The sequence below is a fragment of the Macadamia integrifolia genome, chromosome 1 (assembly GCF_013358625.1).
Source record: "Macadamia integrifolia cultivar HAES 741 chromosome 1, SCU_Mint_v3, whole genome shotgun sequence".
Taxonomy (NCBI): domain Eukaryota; kingdom Viridiplantae; phylum Streptophyta; class Magnoliopsida; order Proteales; family Proteaceae; genus Macadamia; species Macadamia integrifolia.
Genome location: NC_056557.1, coordinates 33,465,726 through 33,482,891, shown reverse-complemented (window position 1 = coordinate 33,482,891; position 17,166 = coordinate 33,465,726). Strand labels below are relative to the sequence as shown.

General features: G+C 37.6%; 2 protein-coding genes across 4 annotated transcripts; both read left to right on the top strand.

Moving 5' to 3' along the window:
- The first annotated feature begins 1,692 nt into the window (after window positions 1-1,692).
- On the top strand, window positions 1,693-8,374 carry LOC122076153 (magnesium transporter MRS2-4-like). The gene is made up of 4 exons (XM_042641466.1): window positions 1,693-2,138; window positions 4,435-4,868; window positions 5,557-5,838; window positions 7,444-8,374. Exons 1-4 carry the CDS (start codon window positions 1,835-1,837, stop codon window positions 7,720-7,722), a joined length of 1,299 nt encoding a protein of 432 aa, XP_042497400.1. The 5' UTR covers window positions 1,693-1,834; the 3' UTR covers window positions 7,723-8,374.
- Window positions 8,375-9,195: 821 nt separating this feature from the next.
- LOC122076199 (magnesium transporter MRS2-4-like) lies at window positions 9,196-15,275 on the top strand. Of its 3 annotated transcripts, XM_042641530.1 has the most exons (5): window positions 9,198-10,089; window positions 11,439-11,824; window positions 12,279-12,542; window positions 14,686-14,811; window positions 14,888-15,236. In XM_042641530.1, the coding sequence occupies exons 1-5, from the start codon at window positions 9,738-9,740 to the stop codon at window positions 14,909-14,911; spliced, it is 1,152 nt and encodes a 383-aa protein (XP_042497464.1). In that variant the 5' UTR covers window positions 9,198-9,737; the 3' UTR covers window positions 14,912-15,236. The 3 variants fall into 3 exon arrangements, with proteins under 3 accessions (XP_042497457.1, XP_042497464.1, XP_042497471.1); XM_042641523.1 differs by having other exon boundaries at window positions 9,196-10,089; window positions 14,686-15,275; XM_042641537.1 differs by lacking the exon at window positions 12,279-12,542 and having other exon boundaries at window positions 9,202-10,089; window positions 14,686-15,236.
- The last annotated feature ends 1,891 nt before the right edge of the window (window positions 15,276-17,166 follow it).

Here is a 17,166-nt window from a genome sequence, read left to right as displayed (position 1 = left end):
AAAGAAATTCATTTGTAAATAAGAACCTAAGTGTCTATAAATCTATAAAATAGTCGAATAAATTTTCTCTTAAACCACATTTATTTGGTGGATCTTAAACCACATTGTACCATTCGCCCGCCTCCTACATGGAGATTTTCTTTTATTTTTCTCTCTCAAAAAAAAAAAAAAATTAATAAACAACTCAATTGGATAAAGCATAGGGTACATTGGTGATTTTGAAACTCTTGCCCAAAATAGTATATAGAGATTGTTCTTGGATATATTTATGAATACTTCATATTAATGAAAAAAGAAAAAGTAATAAATTTAAACTAAACCTTATAATACTTACTTCTGTTTTTCATTTTTCAGACCAAAACAAAATATACAACCAAGCTATTGGCAAGCATCTTATGTCTATGCATTATCATATGGTCTTGAGGTTTTCAAAACTTTATTTTATCACTTGGCAATATCTAGTTGAAACTTAATATGTATGCAAAAGACAATCAAGTCTATCTATCCACAAAATTTGAATACCATTTGACATATTATATGGTAGATGTTCGAGTCGTTAAGTTGAGCTTATCCCAATAGGCTTCTAATAAAAGCTTGGCCCATGTAATATAGGCTATTTACATTAATATAAGGCTTGACTCGGGGCCTAAAAATGTCCAATTTTATGCACAGTATTTTTTCCTCTTTTTTGCCTAGTAAATCTGTGTATTTTTTGCTTTCCTTAAAGAATATTAAAAGGAAAAAAATCATCGCAATGCCATGTAATTATTCTTTTTTACATAATTTTTTTATTATTTTTTCTCTCGTATTTCATCCACATGAATTCTTTATAGATGATATTGTTCTCTACACTACTATTGGTGTAACATGTAGATTCCCCTCATACTAACATAGTGGGAAAACCCTTCTCAAGTAAAATAGGGGAAGGCATGGAGAAGCCTCTTTAACCAAAAGAGCTCACTTTTGATTGTAGGCAAAGATTAACTTCAAAATCCAAACCATGCTAAAGGTTTGGCAACCCCTTAACTCCATCAGTATTTAGATCTATCGCTACCAATGTGCAATTGAATACCGAATTCCAATCTTACCGGTAATACATTTTCATTCTACACAAATTAATTTCTTTTATCCGATAATTGTAGCAACTACCCAAGTGGGGACACCTCTCTCTTTTTTTCTCCATGAAAAGTAAGGGTATCAAAACTTTAGCCTGAACCATTGAATCGATCGAAAATGAACTAGATCATGTTTCAGGCTGAGGTTTTTTGAGATTGTAACCATATCAAATCGTACCAAAAACCAATAAGATTCAGAATTAAATTTTAAAAATTAGATCGAAACCGATATAACCTAATAAAAACAAATAACAACCCGAAATTTATAAAAGAAACACATTTTATCATACTTCTGGATGTACATGGTAAATCAAGACAAAATCGATAAGAAATCAAAATCAAGCATCCTTATTGATTCATATTTGGATTTTTCTTATTCTCACATTGAAATCAATGAAACCGAATCAAAATCGGTTCAAATCGACCGATTGACACTTCTAGTTAGTGCCCGGCATGTCAACCAAATGGCCGTGTGAACCCAACTGCCAACTGCCACTTGAAGAATTGAAGAATTGAAGAATTGAAGAATTGAAGAATTGAAGAATTGAAGAATTGAAGAATTGAAGAATATTGGACCCGTTTAAAAACGACGGAACTAAAGCGAGCTTCATTGTGATGGTGAGTCATCTTCGGAATCTGTGAATGTGCGTGTGAGAGAGAGAGTCAAGAGTCAAGAGTCAAGAGTCAAGAGTCAAGAGAGAGTCAGAGGTGACGAAGACATGGCCAAAGGGCCCTTGTCGTTGTATCGGAAGATCGGACGGCGCCGGCAGAAGAAGACGACGGAGTTGCAACTGCAGCCACTCAATACTAATAGCGACAACTACAATAGCAGCTCTGTCGCCTCTGTCTCTGTGAGGGGCAAGAAGAAGACTGGTGGGTCACGGCTTTGGATGCGTTTCGATCGATTTGGTCGGACTGAGCTGCTTGAATGCGACAAGAATGCTATCATCAAGCGTGCTTCGATTCCAGCGAGGGATTTGAGGATCCTTGGCCCTGTCTTCTCTCATTCCTCCAATATTCTTGGTAATGATCATCGATGTAATATTTTTTTGTGTTTTATTTTTTTGGAACTGGTCTCTTTGATTGCGATTTGGGTTCTTGGGGTTGGAATTTAATTACTTGAATAATAATTAAATGGTTGATAGAAGAGGATCAAGACTTGAAGTTGCAGTTCTTGTGTTTCTGGGTTTGTGATTACTTAACAGGGGTTTTATTTGGCTAGTTGTGTAATTTTGTTTAGTTTAGTTAGTGGGCCTTTTGCTCTGTTTTTCTTTTTGGGCAAATTTACCACATGGCTCAAACTACTCGAATTGTTGTTTTTTATCTCTTGCTAGACGAGACTACTACTGGAATTGTGTTTTGTGTAGCTGGTGGGCTTTTTGCTCTGTTTCTTCTTTTTGGTCAAATTTACCACATGGCTCCAAAAACTCATGTTGCTCTTTTTTTCTCCTGCTAGACGAGACTAGGTGAGAGGTGATCATTAAACTTGATTATGAACCATAAATTTGTGTGTTTGACTAGGCCTGGCTCCTCCTTGGCTGTATTGATTGCATTAACAATATTTCCCCTTCCATTTTTCTTAGACTGGACGAAAAAGATTTTTTTTTTTTGGGGGGGGTGGTGGGTGTGAGGATTGGAGAACTTTCATGAGTCATGCTATAAGTGTTTATATCTAGATGACATATTGGAAGCACACACTACCTCCTATAGGGTGTGACCCCAAATTTTTCTGCGTCTAATGTATTTAGTGAAATCTTAGTTGGTAATGAGCAACTTCACATGTTCCAAGATATTATTGACCATGTTTAATTGCATGACTCTTTAATATACACTAGCCTCATCAAGCAATCATCATCTTAGAAATCTTTTATCTTGAGGAGAGCCTAAACCTTTAAGATACCTCTTTATTGATGATTCAACGACTGATAAATATGGATCAGGCATAGAATATTAAGTAGCTTAACTTTGACTAATCCAAAAAAGGCTTTGTCATTTGAATAGAAGTGGGCATGTATTGAACAATTCTCTCTTCAATGGCAAGGCGAATCATCCTGAAATTAAGTATCATCTCTTGCATTGGGAAATTCATGGGCAGAATTAAGGAGTTGTTATCAGCCTGCATAAGATAGAAATCGAGCCTTCCATTGTTGAAGCTTCTTTTGCACCTATCAACCCCAGGGGCACAATCTCCAACAGACAATTTTCTTGAAATAAGAGGAACACCAAGATACCTAATTGGTAACTTAGTGTCAATGTACCCCATTAATTCCAATAGTTGCAGTCTGCTGCCTTGAGTGATGCCCCCAAAAATAATAGAGGGCTTGTCCTTCTGAGGAACTTGGAAATCGAGCCTTCTATCTATCTTTGGGTATGCTGAACGAGGTTCTTGCTAATGAGGAATGAGGTGATCATTTCACGGAGGCAAATGTGGTGCTGCTACCTAAACCAGCTTTGGATCATATAACTTTTCTACCTATGGTGGGAAGAAAAAGGATTGCAACACCCTTATTGAAGTTCTTGGTGATTTCTGATATTTTTCTGGAACTTATTAAAAGATATTCTACACACATGTAGATCTATTCTGAGGTTCTTGAATTATGATTGGGTCCTTTTGCCTTACACTGATTATTACTTTGACAGCTTACATAATCTGGATCAAGCTCTTGACTTGCCAATGACAGTTGTTATTAATATTTATTAATTTAAATATTTATTACTCATCAAGTTTTCGAATTTTTTATCTTTAGTTATCTCAATTCAGGCCCTTGGATCCGTGTAGCCGACCCCATTCAGTTGGGATAAGGCTGAGTTGTGTTGTAGTTATCTCAATTCAGATCGTTATTCTATAAATTCAACCTGACTATACTGTCTCTTGCAAAAAGTGAATTCAACCAACTGCACCATATAAACTAGGGAGAAAATTGTTTGTTTGAAAATTTATGTTTGTTGCTATTTTCTTGTTATCCTTTGTTACATTATTCTTCTTTTTCTCTTGTGTGTGTGGATTTTCTAATCACAATATGGGGACATGAATGCTCCCTGGTCACATGGCCCCTGGGCCCAGAAACAGAGGGCAGTGGAATGACGCCCCCTCCCCTGTGAAGCCTAAAAAACCCAACCACTGTTGATGCCATGTGTGCCCCCTCAACCAGGGAGCCTTCTTTTCCCTTATAATATACTCTAATAAAGGAAGTATGCTAGTGAAGGCTTCTTTCTAAACCATCTCTTTCCCTCTCCAATCTCAAGAGGTTAATTTGTTGGCTTCCATCTTTACTGAAGCACAATTTTTCACTCAGTATTTACTCTCAATTTTCTGTAGCTAGAGAGAAAGCCATGGTTGTCAATTTAGAGTTCATAAAAGCCATAGTTACTGCTGAAGAAGTGCTGCTGCTTGATCCTCTGTGTCAAGATGTCATTCCTTTTGTGGATCAACTAAAGCAACAACTTCCACATAAAAGCCCATCTAGGATTCAAGAGGCTGGCGTAGAAAGAAGCCATCCTACACCTGGTGGGCAATGGTTGCCTGTTCCTGAAGCAGCTGAAGGTCTACAACATGAGCTTCCATTTGAGTTTCAGGTCCTGGAGATTGCATTAGAGGTTGTCTGTATATATTTCGATAATAGTGTGGCAGGCCTTGAGAGAGATGCTTATCCTGTCCTGGATGAACTAGCTAGGAATGTTTGCACTAAGAATCTTGAACATGTCCGAACTTTGAAAAGCAACCTTACCCGTTTACTTGCACGTGTACAAAAGGTAAGGATGATCGATTTTGTTTGTTTTCCTTAATACTATTTTACTCTTTTGCCCCTTTTTGGAGGGTATGATATGCTATCGACCTATTTCCCATGGTTATTCAACTCAGTGAGGTGGCTCTGGCCCAGAGGAAATGATTTAAATTAGGGGCTGGGCACTTTGACCAGTTACTAAAATATTTAAAAACAATAAAAAAGTGATTCATTCGTGAGCCGTAGTCATTGTCACCATGAGTCCATGACTCTTTAGACCATCATAAGTGTTTTCAGGGAAAGTTTGTGATGCAAGAGTTAGGTTTGAAGGGTTCAAAACTGAAATTAAATGTTTAAGAAACAAGGTTGTAGACTTTGGACCATCAACTGGCGGGATTGTAAGTGATTACCTATTTTAAAAGTTTTTGAGGGATTTAAATAAAAGAGGTATTCAACCACGGAAACGGTTTGAACGTTCATTGTATTTTATCTTTAGATGTGCTCATTGTCTAAGCAGTAAGCAGTACTGAAAACATTATAATGTTTAATGCGGCAGCAAGATCCATCCCCCCACCGCCCCCCCCGGGAGATGCAGTTTACTTTTCTGGTGGCATTTTAAATTTGTTTACGCATATTTCCAAGGATAGGTAGTTTGTTGTCTGTACAGTATATTTTGTTTTTTTATCAATTAGTAATAGCTATCTGTCCTTTGGCAGGTGAGGGATGAGATTGAACATCTTTTAGATGACAATGAAGATATGGCACAATTGTATCTAACAAGGAAGTGGATTCAGAATCAGCAGTATGAAGCAATGATGGCAGCCACAGTTTCAAATAATGTTGTCACTCTTGCACCTAACCTGCGTCAACTTAGTTCTAATAGGAGTGCAAGTTTGGTTACTAGCAGTCACTCAGATGATCATGATGTAGAAGATCTGGAGATGCTGCTTGAGGCTTATTTCATGCAACTGGATGGGACTCGTAATAAGATTTTATCAGTGAGTTCATTTTCCCTGTTGAAAATAGCATTAGTAAGTGTAGACCGATCTAGCATATTTAATGGCGATCTGCTTCCTTCTCTCACTCCCCCCCCCCCCCCCCCCCCCCCCGGAACCCCATTCTCCCTTTCTTTCTTGCCACAACTGGGAAATAACATTGGCAAATAACGTGCAGTAACTGACCTCCGCTAATAGAAAATAGAGAGTTCTTAATGTACCACATAACTCCTGTTATGAACAACAAAAATGTGTGTTTAGTTATGTCCTGCAATTGCTTTATTGACATACTAATGCTACATTTGATAGGACTCAAATAAAGTAAACAAGGCTCTCCTTGCTAATTGCTACAAAAATTAGGTTTAGTAGGGAAGACAACAGCTTATTGTTTTCTTTCAACTCGTGTAAAACAATGACTTTGTTGAAAGGGAAGAGGACAGGAGGATCTAGTACCCTGGAAAAATTCTGTAACTTCCGTGGGAAAGGCTTATTGATTCTGCAGCAGCCTGATAATGTGATCATGGTTGAAGTTTTGCTATATACATATCTTGTACCCGTTATGGTAAACATGTGTTGGGCTATGCATTTCTTGATCCACTTCCTATATTTTTGTTAACTTTTCAAATTTATGGAAGCACTTCTTAGATTCCTGTTAATCATTATGGAATTTGTAACTCTTTTTATTTCATTTGATATGAAAGAACTTTTGGAATACTTTTACTGCTTCAATTGTAGTTTCCATGAAAGACTTCCACATATGTGTTTGGTGGTTACACACAGATTAAGTTTCCTGAAGCTTTTATATATTTTTATCTGTTGTAGAGGTGCCTCCGGAGTGTGACTGACATATCCTTGTAAAGTCAATGGAAAATTATATAGGATAGTCATATGCCTGGCTATGTACTGGGTGGAATGTTGGGCAGTTAAGAAGCGTCATATAGATAAGCTTTTGTAGTAGAGATGAAGATGTGAAGATGGATATGTGGAAAACTAGGAAGGATAAGGTAAGGGATGGACGTATTAGAGCGGATTTGGGAGTTGCCCCGATCCATGATAAGCTCCGAGAAAGTCATTTGAGGTGGTATGGCTATGTTCAATGGAGATCTACGAATACACCAGTAAGGAGTGATTTAATCCAGATACAAGGATCTAAAAGAGCTAGGGGCAGACCAAGATTGACCATAGGATAGTGTGGAAAGACATGCATAGATTAGGTCTTGCCCCAACTATGACCTCGAATAGAGCAGATTGGAGGGCTAGGATCCATATTGCGGACCCCATGTGGCTGTGTTTGACTTCATTTCTGTTGTTGTGTTATGTTTCCTTTCCTTTTTACTTTTCTTTTTGTCCTTGCACAGATCCATGTAGCTGACCCCATTAAGTTTGGGGATAAGGCTTTGTTTTTGTTGTTGTTTTTGTGGATGTGCTACTAAGCACTCACACCCACATGCCTCTAAGCTTCTTAGCATTTCCCTTCATGTAAGATCTTATATTCATGGGGTGTTCTTGGTAGCAAGTTATTGAATTTAATGCTTGTTGATTAAACCACTGATGTCCATCTCAGCTTTTTGACTCTGTTTGTTTTCTTTCACCCTCATGTGATTAAAGGTTCGGGAATACATTGATGATACGGAGGACTATGTCAACATCCAACTTGACAACCAGAGGAATGAACTTATTCAGCTCCAGTTGACGTTAACCATTGCATCATTTGCCATAGCTGTTGAGACCTTGATAGCTGGAACTTTTGGGATGAATTTAAAATGCCAGTTGTTTAAAATCAAAGGCATCTACGGCCCCTTTGTTGGAGGATCCTCAGCATTGTGTTTCTTGCTTTTTCTGCTAATGCTGGGTTATGCCAGATGGAAAAGGCTGCTTGGGTCATAAATGAACCAACTGACGGCTGTGTTGCAGCTCAATCTCAGGCTTCACACGGTCAGGATCATCTTAATCTGAAGAACAGCATTTGTTGTTCAGAGCTGCAAACTTGACAAGCTTGCCAGTGTCCCGATGGGGCGAATTCTTGAAAATAAAGTCTAGAGTTGAAAGACATCATATCAGACATGCGGTTATTTTCAATTCAGTCCATGGAAGTTATCTAGGTGTAAGGGCTGTGGGTGATTAGTCGATGGTGCAATCAATTAGTGTTCAAAGGCAAGGACAAAGCTTTGCCTTGTTGATTCAGATGGGGTTATTAGGTGTAATCACTGTACTTGACTTAACAATGACTATTATTTTGCTTTTGGATTAGTCAACCCTGAAATGTACTCTATTATGTATGATTTAATACATGTGTGTTGCTTCAACTCAGCCATGATTTGGTTCTATTGTCTGAGGAAAGAAGAGTTCGGGTGATCTACTTTGGTAGCTCGTATTCAGAAATGTATTTACCAAAAAAAAAAATCAGAATTGTACAGTAGAGTGGAATGGCAGAAACAGGGTGTGCAGGATGTGTAGTGTAATTGTTGGAATAAGGTTCTTTATGTGGGATCAGATTTTAATGAATTGATTATTGCAAGTGTACCTGGAGTGTTATTCACTTCTGTAGTTTCCTTTTCAAGATAGAAATGCATTGATGGTAGATTTCTCATCTTGGGTCTTATGTCATTGAGTAACTTGAGTTAGATCTTATTGGTAGGGTCAGCATGCATTTGAATCGCATGTCTGAAACACTAACTGATGCTTATTCAGGCTCATAGAAAACTATATATGCAGCCCAACTTATTTTCAAGTTGTGCTAAATCTGATATTGGCTGGACTTCTGGACTCAACAAGATTGAGGGTTTTTGGACTGTAAATTCGAGAACTGCAAACTTATTTTGTGGTGACTGGTGAGAGTATAATTCCTCTCGCCCTTGAACAATAATCTGAAAACTAGTGATTTAAATTGTTGTTAAGCTATGATTTGGGGGTTTTAGATCACCAAAATATGGTTGTATGTGATTGAAGTGTAAGCATCTTCGAAGTAAACAAGTGACTAACCTCAAAAATTCAAGAAGAAAGATGGTTTAAGGGCACAATTTCTACAATTCTACCTGTTAGGCCATGAGATTCGAGCTTAGGCAGCTGACTGATTAGATTCAAAAGCTTTCTGCTGCAGTTAGTCTAATGCATTGCAATTCTGCAATCCTTAGATGGAGACTGGAGACCCATTAAGATTGATAATTGGGTCAGAAGATATATTAATAAATAAAATTGATTCAATAACAAATCCAAATCCAAATCCAATGGTCCATAACTGACGAGGATCCATCATCCAAGACGAAAGATTGCATTTTCTTCTGGTTCTTTTACCTCATTAATGAAGGTCGTGTGCTTTTTTAAATTTCTTGATTTCGTCCAAGAACAAAAGAGTGTCTATATCTATCAATCTATTCAATTTACGCCCACTTGTTCTCGTGGGCTTCTTTCTGCGAAACTGCTTCTTCCTTTGAAACTCTCTTCCTTTCCTAGACCCAGACAAATAAGCTTCTATTCTTCCACCTTTCCGCAGCATCACGACGTGGTTCAAGTAGTTAGTGCTCTCAAGTCGTTTTCTTTTGCAGGTGTCATGGCAGCAACTCCAACTCCCAACAACTGGGTTTAGTTGCAGATGGGGTCTGCTTGCGTATATGGCTTATTTGTTTATGAAGGAAAAGTCAAAACTTGCAAAACTTGCAAAGGTGTGAACAGAGGCATGGAAGATAACGTTCTATATATTATAAATGCAACGGAAAGATACAGATAATGGACCATTGCTTGGGAAACACATCCGGGTAGATATCTATAAGAGGTCTACACTGGGGGAAAGCTCATTTGAATTATGGATTTTACCGGTGAAGGACATACCAGGCCGAAGTTCATATTGGGAATAACAGAGGAGATGAACCTTGGGCTTGGGTTCAGAGAGAGGGAGAGAGAAAATGGGGAAGAAACTTTTCTTCCAGAGGAAGAGTGGCCATCACCGACAAAAGAAGATGAAGGAGGTGCAGTTTTTTCTCACCTCGGCTAAACTTGGCAGCAGAAGCCCCAATTGCAACAACATCAACAAGGAAGTCAACCCTGTTGATGTTGCTTCTCCATTTGTGAATGGAGGACTGTGCTGTAAGGGAAAGAAGAAAGTCGGTGGGGCACGACTCTGGATGCGTTTTGACCGCTTCGGCCAATCTGAACTCCTTGAACTTGACAAGAGTGCCATCATTCAACGTGTGTCGATCCCTGCGAGGGATTTGAGGATCCTTGGCCCAGTCTTGTCTCACTCTTCAAACATTCTAAGTAATAATTATTTACTAATTCATTTTGCTTTTGATTCTTTCATGTGATTGTTGTTTGCTATTGAATTTCTTATGGACCTTGCTCAATTTGATAGATGGTTGATGAAAAATAAATGGATCCTATCATCCTATGCTGTTGTTTCAAAATTTTGAGTTATCTATTACAGTTTAAGAGTTATATTGTGAACATTGGACCTGGTAATTGGTATTTTATCTTCCTGAAATCTGTTTTGACAGCGAATAAACTTGTTTAGTTAGACATTAATATGTGATATAGGCGTGGACGTATTGATTCTCTGGTATCTAGGAATCTCTTCTACTCTTCTGAAGTGCAGGTAAGATCACCTGCTGATTGACAAGACCCACATCTCCATAGGCTTCTTTGATTTGCTTCTTTCATGAGGAGGATATTATAGCATAGCACTAGAATGAATTTATCAGCATTAGATGCTCATTCATCACAATTTCTATGCTTCTACCAGCTAAAACACTGATTTCGTGCTGCTTACAGGAATTTCATGGCCCTTAAGCCCAAGGAACCAAAGTCGTCACTAATTTCTTACCCATTTCAAGTAGCATGCAAGTAGCACAGACTCTTGGCAACTTTCCACGAATACTGATACACATGTGAAAACATGTTACAATGGATTGCAATGCTTTTAAATTTCTTCTTATGTGACTTCAAGCATGTTGTTTTGATTAACAGCCAGCAAAGTTTGTATACAAGACCTTAACCATGGAAGCCCAGATGGGTATCCAATGTTTTGCCGCTCTTCCTCGTGTAAAGTTTCAGAGCAACAGCCTCCTCTGCATGCTCAGGTCCTTGCCAAGAAAAAAAGAGTATAGGGACATTATCTTGTTGTTATGGGGGCTTGGGGGAACTGAAATTTACGATTTTTAAAAATTATGAAGATGAGGATGAATATTGTCGATGTCTCTTATCAGATGATGGCTCTATTTTATGAGGTTTTGCTTTGCAGGTCATCCCCTTCATCATCATTACTGCTGGCTACACGAACAGAATATTGACAAAGAAACACCTTACTTCTGGCCCTTACAAATAAAAGATTAGGAACAGAAGATGCAGTAGATTTCTTTTCTCATGAAATTAAAATAGCAGCGTATACTCAGACTAATTGCTTTAAGCTAATGATATTATTGATGTTTTGATCTTTTACAGTATTTTGCATTTGTTACATTTCAATTTTTTCCTCATATATTCTGTGAGCATGAACTTATATGCTGGTGAAGCATCTAGACTAATTTTTCTGCCCGAGCCTTCAGAGCTATTATTTTTAACTGGGAGGAGAATTTATACTCATTTCTTCTGTTTCTATGGGTTTTTTGTAGCCAGAGAGAAAGCCACAGTTCTGAATTTAGATTTTATCAAGGCCATAGTTACTGCTGAGGAAGTTCTACTGCCAGATCCTCTAAACCAGGAAGTCATTCCATTTGTGGATCAACTGAAGCAACAACTGCCTTATAAAAGCCCAATTGACATTCAAGATGCTGATGGAGTAGATGAAGGTCTGCAGCGTGAACTACCATTCGAATTCCAAGTTCTGGAAATTGCATTGGAGGTTGTTTGTACACATTTGGATAATAGTGTGACAGAGCTTGAGAGAGATGCTTACACCATCTTGGATGAACTAACCAGGAATGTTAGCACTAAGAATCTTAAATATGTCCGAAGTTTGAAAAGCCATCTCACTTGTTTGCTTGCACGTGTACAGAAGGTAATGGTGATGGGTTTTGTTTAGCTTAATTGGATTCTTTTTTTTTACTATGACTGCAATGATGAGAATAAAATTCACCACCCATTTTTCAAACACAGTCTGGCCTAGTTAAATGATGGAGTTACTCCGTTAATCACTGGGTAAATGTAAACCCAGCAACCTGGGAGTTTCTTTGCAAGAGTTGGAAACTCAGCTGATTAAGATGGTTCCGTTCAATTCAGGCAAACTAGGCAGTTCAAGAGACAGCAGACTCAGATAGACCATACCCTACACTACTCGCCATTTATGGTTTTACTTTAGGGGCTAGTAATACTAGCTTTGAAGGATATAAGAGTGATATAGTTATTTCTTTCTGCCATTAGTTGATGTAGGTTGACTCTCCAGATGATCTTATTTTTATAAGCATTATTTTCTATATATGGTATTGGAGGGTGAATTATTTGTCTTCTACCAGGTTAGGAATGAAATTGAACATATTTTAGATGATGATGAACATTTAGCGCAGTTACATTTAACAAGGAAGCAGAAACAACATGAAGCACTGTTGGGAGGAACTGGTTCAAATAGCATCGCCACTTTTGGACCTAATGTTTCAAGAATTAATTCTAATATGAGTGCAAGTTTAATCACTGGAAACCGTTCAGGTGACCATGATCTGGAGGATTTACTTGAGGCTTATTTCATGCAACTGGATCGGACTCGTAACCATTTATTGTCGGTAAGTCGTATTTCCCCCTTGGGAGATAGTCTAAGCAAATGTGGGATGGACAAAACATGCTAAATGTTGATCACGTTCATTTTTTCTTGCTTATAATTTGCTAAAATAGTGATCCTCACCATCAGTTTATATTGTAGTACCATCACAAATATGATTACTAAGTGACAATTGATTTTCTGATACTTTTCGCTGAAGCTTTGATCACCCTTATTGTCCCAAAGCCAGATAAGAAGTTCTGTATAGTTTGGTTGCCAATAAAAATGGAAATATTTCCCACGAAATTTTTCAAGTACCCATTAAATTGGATCTCTTTGAAAGATTTATGCAAACACTGAAATCAGTGTTGCATTGGCTGGGAAATGAGAGTCATAATTTTTAACCTCTAGGAGTCTGTGAAGGAAGTTGTAAAATTATAGACTCAGGGACAAAAAATTAAATGAAGGAGGTAAACTACTTCCATTGTTTAGATTGAACAGAGTATGTCCATACTGTCTAATGCAGAGTTTGGACAAGCACCTACCAGGTTAATGGTGCTACAACCACTAACTAATGTTCTCCATTTGAATTATCACTGGTAATTTAATAAAAACAAATTTGAATGAGTAGCCTACTCATGAGCATGCTACATATGTGATAAAATCCTGATTATCATATTTCTTAACTTTCTTGTCTCTCAAATTGAGTATACTTCTTGTGCTTGGTAAGACATTGAACTAGCATGAATTTTCTCAAGATTCCTTTCCCCCATCCCCACCCCCAACTCGTTTTTTGAGTTGGGAGAGGTTTTCAGGATAAGATTTTGGGTTCTCCCTGGATATACCCCCATTGGACAGCAGTCAAAATCCAGATTAATCATATTTTCATGAGGCTTTGACAATGTTGTGACTATAGGAAAGGAACATGAACCTGACTTGTACCATAGAAGGCCATCTTTCACTATAGTCCCATCTCTTACTATAGTCAAAGCTGCATCGATGGCCCAAATTTGTCAATGATTTTTGAGTTGACTCATGTAAACTCTCCAAGACAAGGATCTGACACTTGACCAGTCAGTAGGATAAATTTATTAAATTATCCATAGAGTTGATTTGAGGCTGAAAAGCCTCTACATTCACATGCATACGAAAGCCGAACTCTTTTGGTTTTATTTTCCTTTAAATGGTGCTTCACTGTTTTAAACCAGAAAAATGTGGAACTTATCTTTAGAAGTATGCAATTTATGTTAAGCTCTACTACTGAAAAATTAATATTCAACTTTAACTTGTTCACCCGGAGGATCCTGATTTGTTGAAGTTTCTAGAGATCACAGTGTCACAATTTCTTTTTCTATTAAGGTTGACTTGGTGTGAGGGATTCCATTTGATCCAACATATTTCTCCTTTAAGGCTCTGTTTATTTAGGCATAAACTGAAGGAGAATTAGAACTTTACCATAAAAATCCAATTTTTTATTGTCTATTTTACATTTGTAAAGTTTTCATGGGAAAAAAAGAAAAAAAAAATTGGGGTTGGGGGTGGGGGGGGGGAATATTTTCCAAATTTTACCTTGGCAAATTTATGTACAATTTGACTATTAAAATCTTCCTTTGCAAAATTTTCGATATCTTGAGAGCACCCTTTGTTGTTTTTTTCTTTATGAGAACCTATCTTGCCTTGGATGTATCACATATGGCCTATGTATCTATATGACCCATCAATCTATGATTCTCACAACCATATGATAAGAGGCTTCATAATTCGAATTTAGTTATAATGGTATGGGAGAAGGATCGCTATGACACCAAAGTGCAATTTTTCATCAATGAGGGGTTGGGAAATCGAATCGTCCAGTAAGGGGTTTTAATGAGGAGAGAGAGTATGGGGTCCACAGGTGGGATGTAGCGCCTCTACGTCCAACGGTGATTGTTTCCACTCATTGAAGATTCTATCTACAAAAGAAGGTCAACCGGGGGGGGGAATCTGCTATTCATGAGGCAACCCTGACTCTGCATGCTGCTGTGAAATCTGTTACTGGCATGCCTTTTGGATATTTCTTATCCAATATACATATTACATAGTTTATTAGCCACTACTACCTCTCATCATGAAATGCAAGGTGATAATATGAGCTCCTTTTCATTTTTTTTTTTTGGTGAGATCCAAAGGTGCGAGAATACATTGATGACACAGAGGACTATGTGGGCATTCAACTTAACAACCAGAGAAACAATCTGATTCAGCTTCAGTTGATTCTTAGCATGGCATCAGTCGCCTATTCTGTTGATGTCCTGGTAATTGGGATTTTCAGTGTAAACATTCCTTGTTCACTGTACAATGTCTATGGCATCTTTGGGCAATTTGTTGCAGGCTTGCTTGGGGCTGGTTTCTTGATTTTTTTTCTCCTCCTGGGGTACGCCAGATGGAAGAAGCTGCTTGGCTCGTAAACTACTCAGCATTCATTCTCAGAGCCCTCATATCAGCTTAATATTATTGATGTGATCTGTTGGGAACTGCCAGCTGTTATGTAAGTTCATCATTCTGAAGGTTAACATATGTAAATTTCATAATGCAACCCAATAAATCATGAGGGACATTCTGTAAAGCAGAGAATGCAAATGTTATCCAAAAAGAAAATGGCATCTGTATTTAGTGAGATATGGTCCTTACATTGTTGTCTATGGAAAGCTACAAATAGAAATCTATAGTGACTGAACAAGAGGCTCTCTATACTTTCTTGTCTCTGGGTTTATTTTCATACATTTTATGTTGGCTGGCCTTACTGTCTTTATAATGGGGAGCGATATGTGTCTGTATGTGTAGACATGTCTCTATGTACGTGTGCAGGTATGACTTGTACCTCTATGTACGTGTGCAGGTATGACATACATATATGGTTCTATACATTCTAAGGGTTATGATCATAGCTTCAGATCTGTTATCTTCTCCAGGGATCAAATCTCTAGTGATCTCTCCCTCTCTTTGTGAGTGTGTTTGTGTTTTCAAGTGGCAAATAATCCATATTTCCTCCTTCGTTGAGCATATTAAAATGTTATTTTGTTGATACTTTATGGTAAAGTTTTTGTTTGATTTCAGCATAATTAACTTTGAAATATTCGAATGGCTGTAGTAGGCAAGGGCACTACTAATGGACGCCATTGGACTGTTTTATTTTGAGGTTAATTTGCAATATTCCCAGTTACACCAGAGTTCAAAACAAGTTTGTGAGGAACAAAAGCTCTTCTTATGTGAGCCTTGTAAAAGCATTCATGCTAGCCAAAAATCCACTTGATCAATTACTCTTCTTTTTTCCTGTGAACAAAAAATATATTAAAACGAACACGAAAAATAAAAATTTAGAAGACAAGATACCACCAAAAGGCACTAGCCCCAACAAACAAAAAGAATAAAAAAGGGATCAAAATATGAAACTAGAGAATGAAAGCTAGTTCAACCCAAAATGAGCAATAACGAGCTCATACGATGTTCGTCAGGTTTTCCAATTGGATGAGCAAAGAAAGTAAGGAGCAAATCTAATATGATGACTCACTTCTTTATGTAAAGCAATGATTCAAGTGTCTTTCCAGTGGAGTTCCTCATCTTTTTGCTTCAAGTTAGGCGCTTCCTCACATACTTTTGTCCATCTTAGTTATGAATTGAGCTTCAGGCCTTCATTCGTTGGAATCAACATTTCTAAATGACAATGGTGAAGAGAAAAGTGTCCTTCATAAGCATGCCAATTACCGTGTGGAGGGTTAGTTTGGCCATTTGACCATTGGATAGTAGGGTATCATCTATAACTTGGTTATTGTCAAAGTCTTTTGCCTCTTCTCTTTCCTCCTTATGCCCACCATTACCATACTATTCCCATGTTATTGTCCAACTTCTTTTCTCCTAGAAACTGAAATTGTGATACATTGTTCCATTTTTCCCAACCTCTTTATTGATGTGAAAGCTAAAAACATAACTCACTATAGGCTGATATGGGCATGTTCAAGATTTTCTGAGTAATAAAAGAGTTGCCACATGATTGATAAAATCACCAATTGAGGTATCTAAAAATTACACAACCATGATTAGATATCATAACTATGAAATGACATTTTTATCTTTTGAAACTTTAAACTTAGGATCAAGTTTTTCTTAAGCCATGGTGAAGGGAGATCCCTCAACTGCGGGGGCTTTAGATACTGTGACAGGGTATTTTGGGGAACATATATACTAAAACCTTATAAGGGTTTATGAACCCCAGGATGGTGTGATGAACATTCCCGCATGGAGGAAAAGTTTTTCCTTAAATTTATATATCACTAGTTTCACATCATTGTTACTTTGTTTCAAGTATAATAAAAACTAAAGATGGGGGACCAATCTACAACTCTTGTTTGTCACATGGGAAATAATTAAGGGAAATTTCTGTTGGTATCTTATACTTAACTTACAACACCCAAACTCCCCTATTAAATACTTTTTTCATGACTCCTAGTAAAACAAACTTTCACCTCTTCTTCTCCCTTGTTTCTTTTAATGCCCATGGTGCCCTCAATGGCACTTTTAACTAGCTTTTTCGCTTAAATTTTTTATCTTTATAACCCTAGCAGTCTTCAAATCTCAAATCAAAACTGACTGCGTATTTGTTGTTGGTTGAA

What these genes read in the sequence shown, in the direction of transcription:
- LOC122076153 (XM_042641466.1), top strand. Translation starts at nt 1,835, where the DNA reads ATGGCCAAAGGGCCCTTGTCGTTGTATCGGAAGATCGGACGGCGCCGG. An exon ending in TACTTGCACGTGTACAAAAG is followed by an intron (nt 4,869 to 5,556) that starts GTAAGGATGATC and finishes GTCCTTTGGCAG; the next exon opens with GTGAGGGATGAGATTGAACA. An exon ending in CTCGTAATAAGATTTTATCA is followed by an intron (nt 5,839 to 7,443) that starts GTGAGTTCATTT and finishes ATGTGATTAAAG; the next exon opens with GTTCGGGAATACATTGATGA.
- LOC122076199 (XM_042641523.1), top strand. Translation starts at nt 9,738, where the DNA reads ATGGGGAAGAAACTTTTCTTCCAGAGGAAGAGTGGCCATCACCGACAA. An exon ending in TGCTTGCACGTGTACAGAAG is followed by an intron (nt 11,825 to 12,278) that starts GTAATGGTGATG and finishes GTCTTCTACCAG; the next exon opens with GTTAGGAATGAAATTGAACA. An exon ending in CTCGTAACCATTTATTGTCG is followed by an intron (nt 12,543 to 14,685) that starts GTAAGTCGTATT and finishes TGAGATCCAAAG; the next exon opens with GTGCGAGAATACATTGATGA.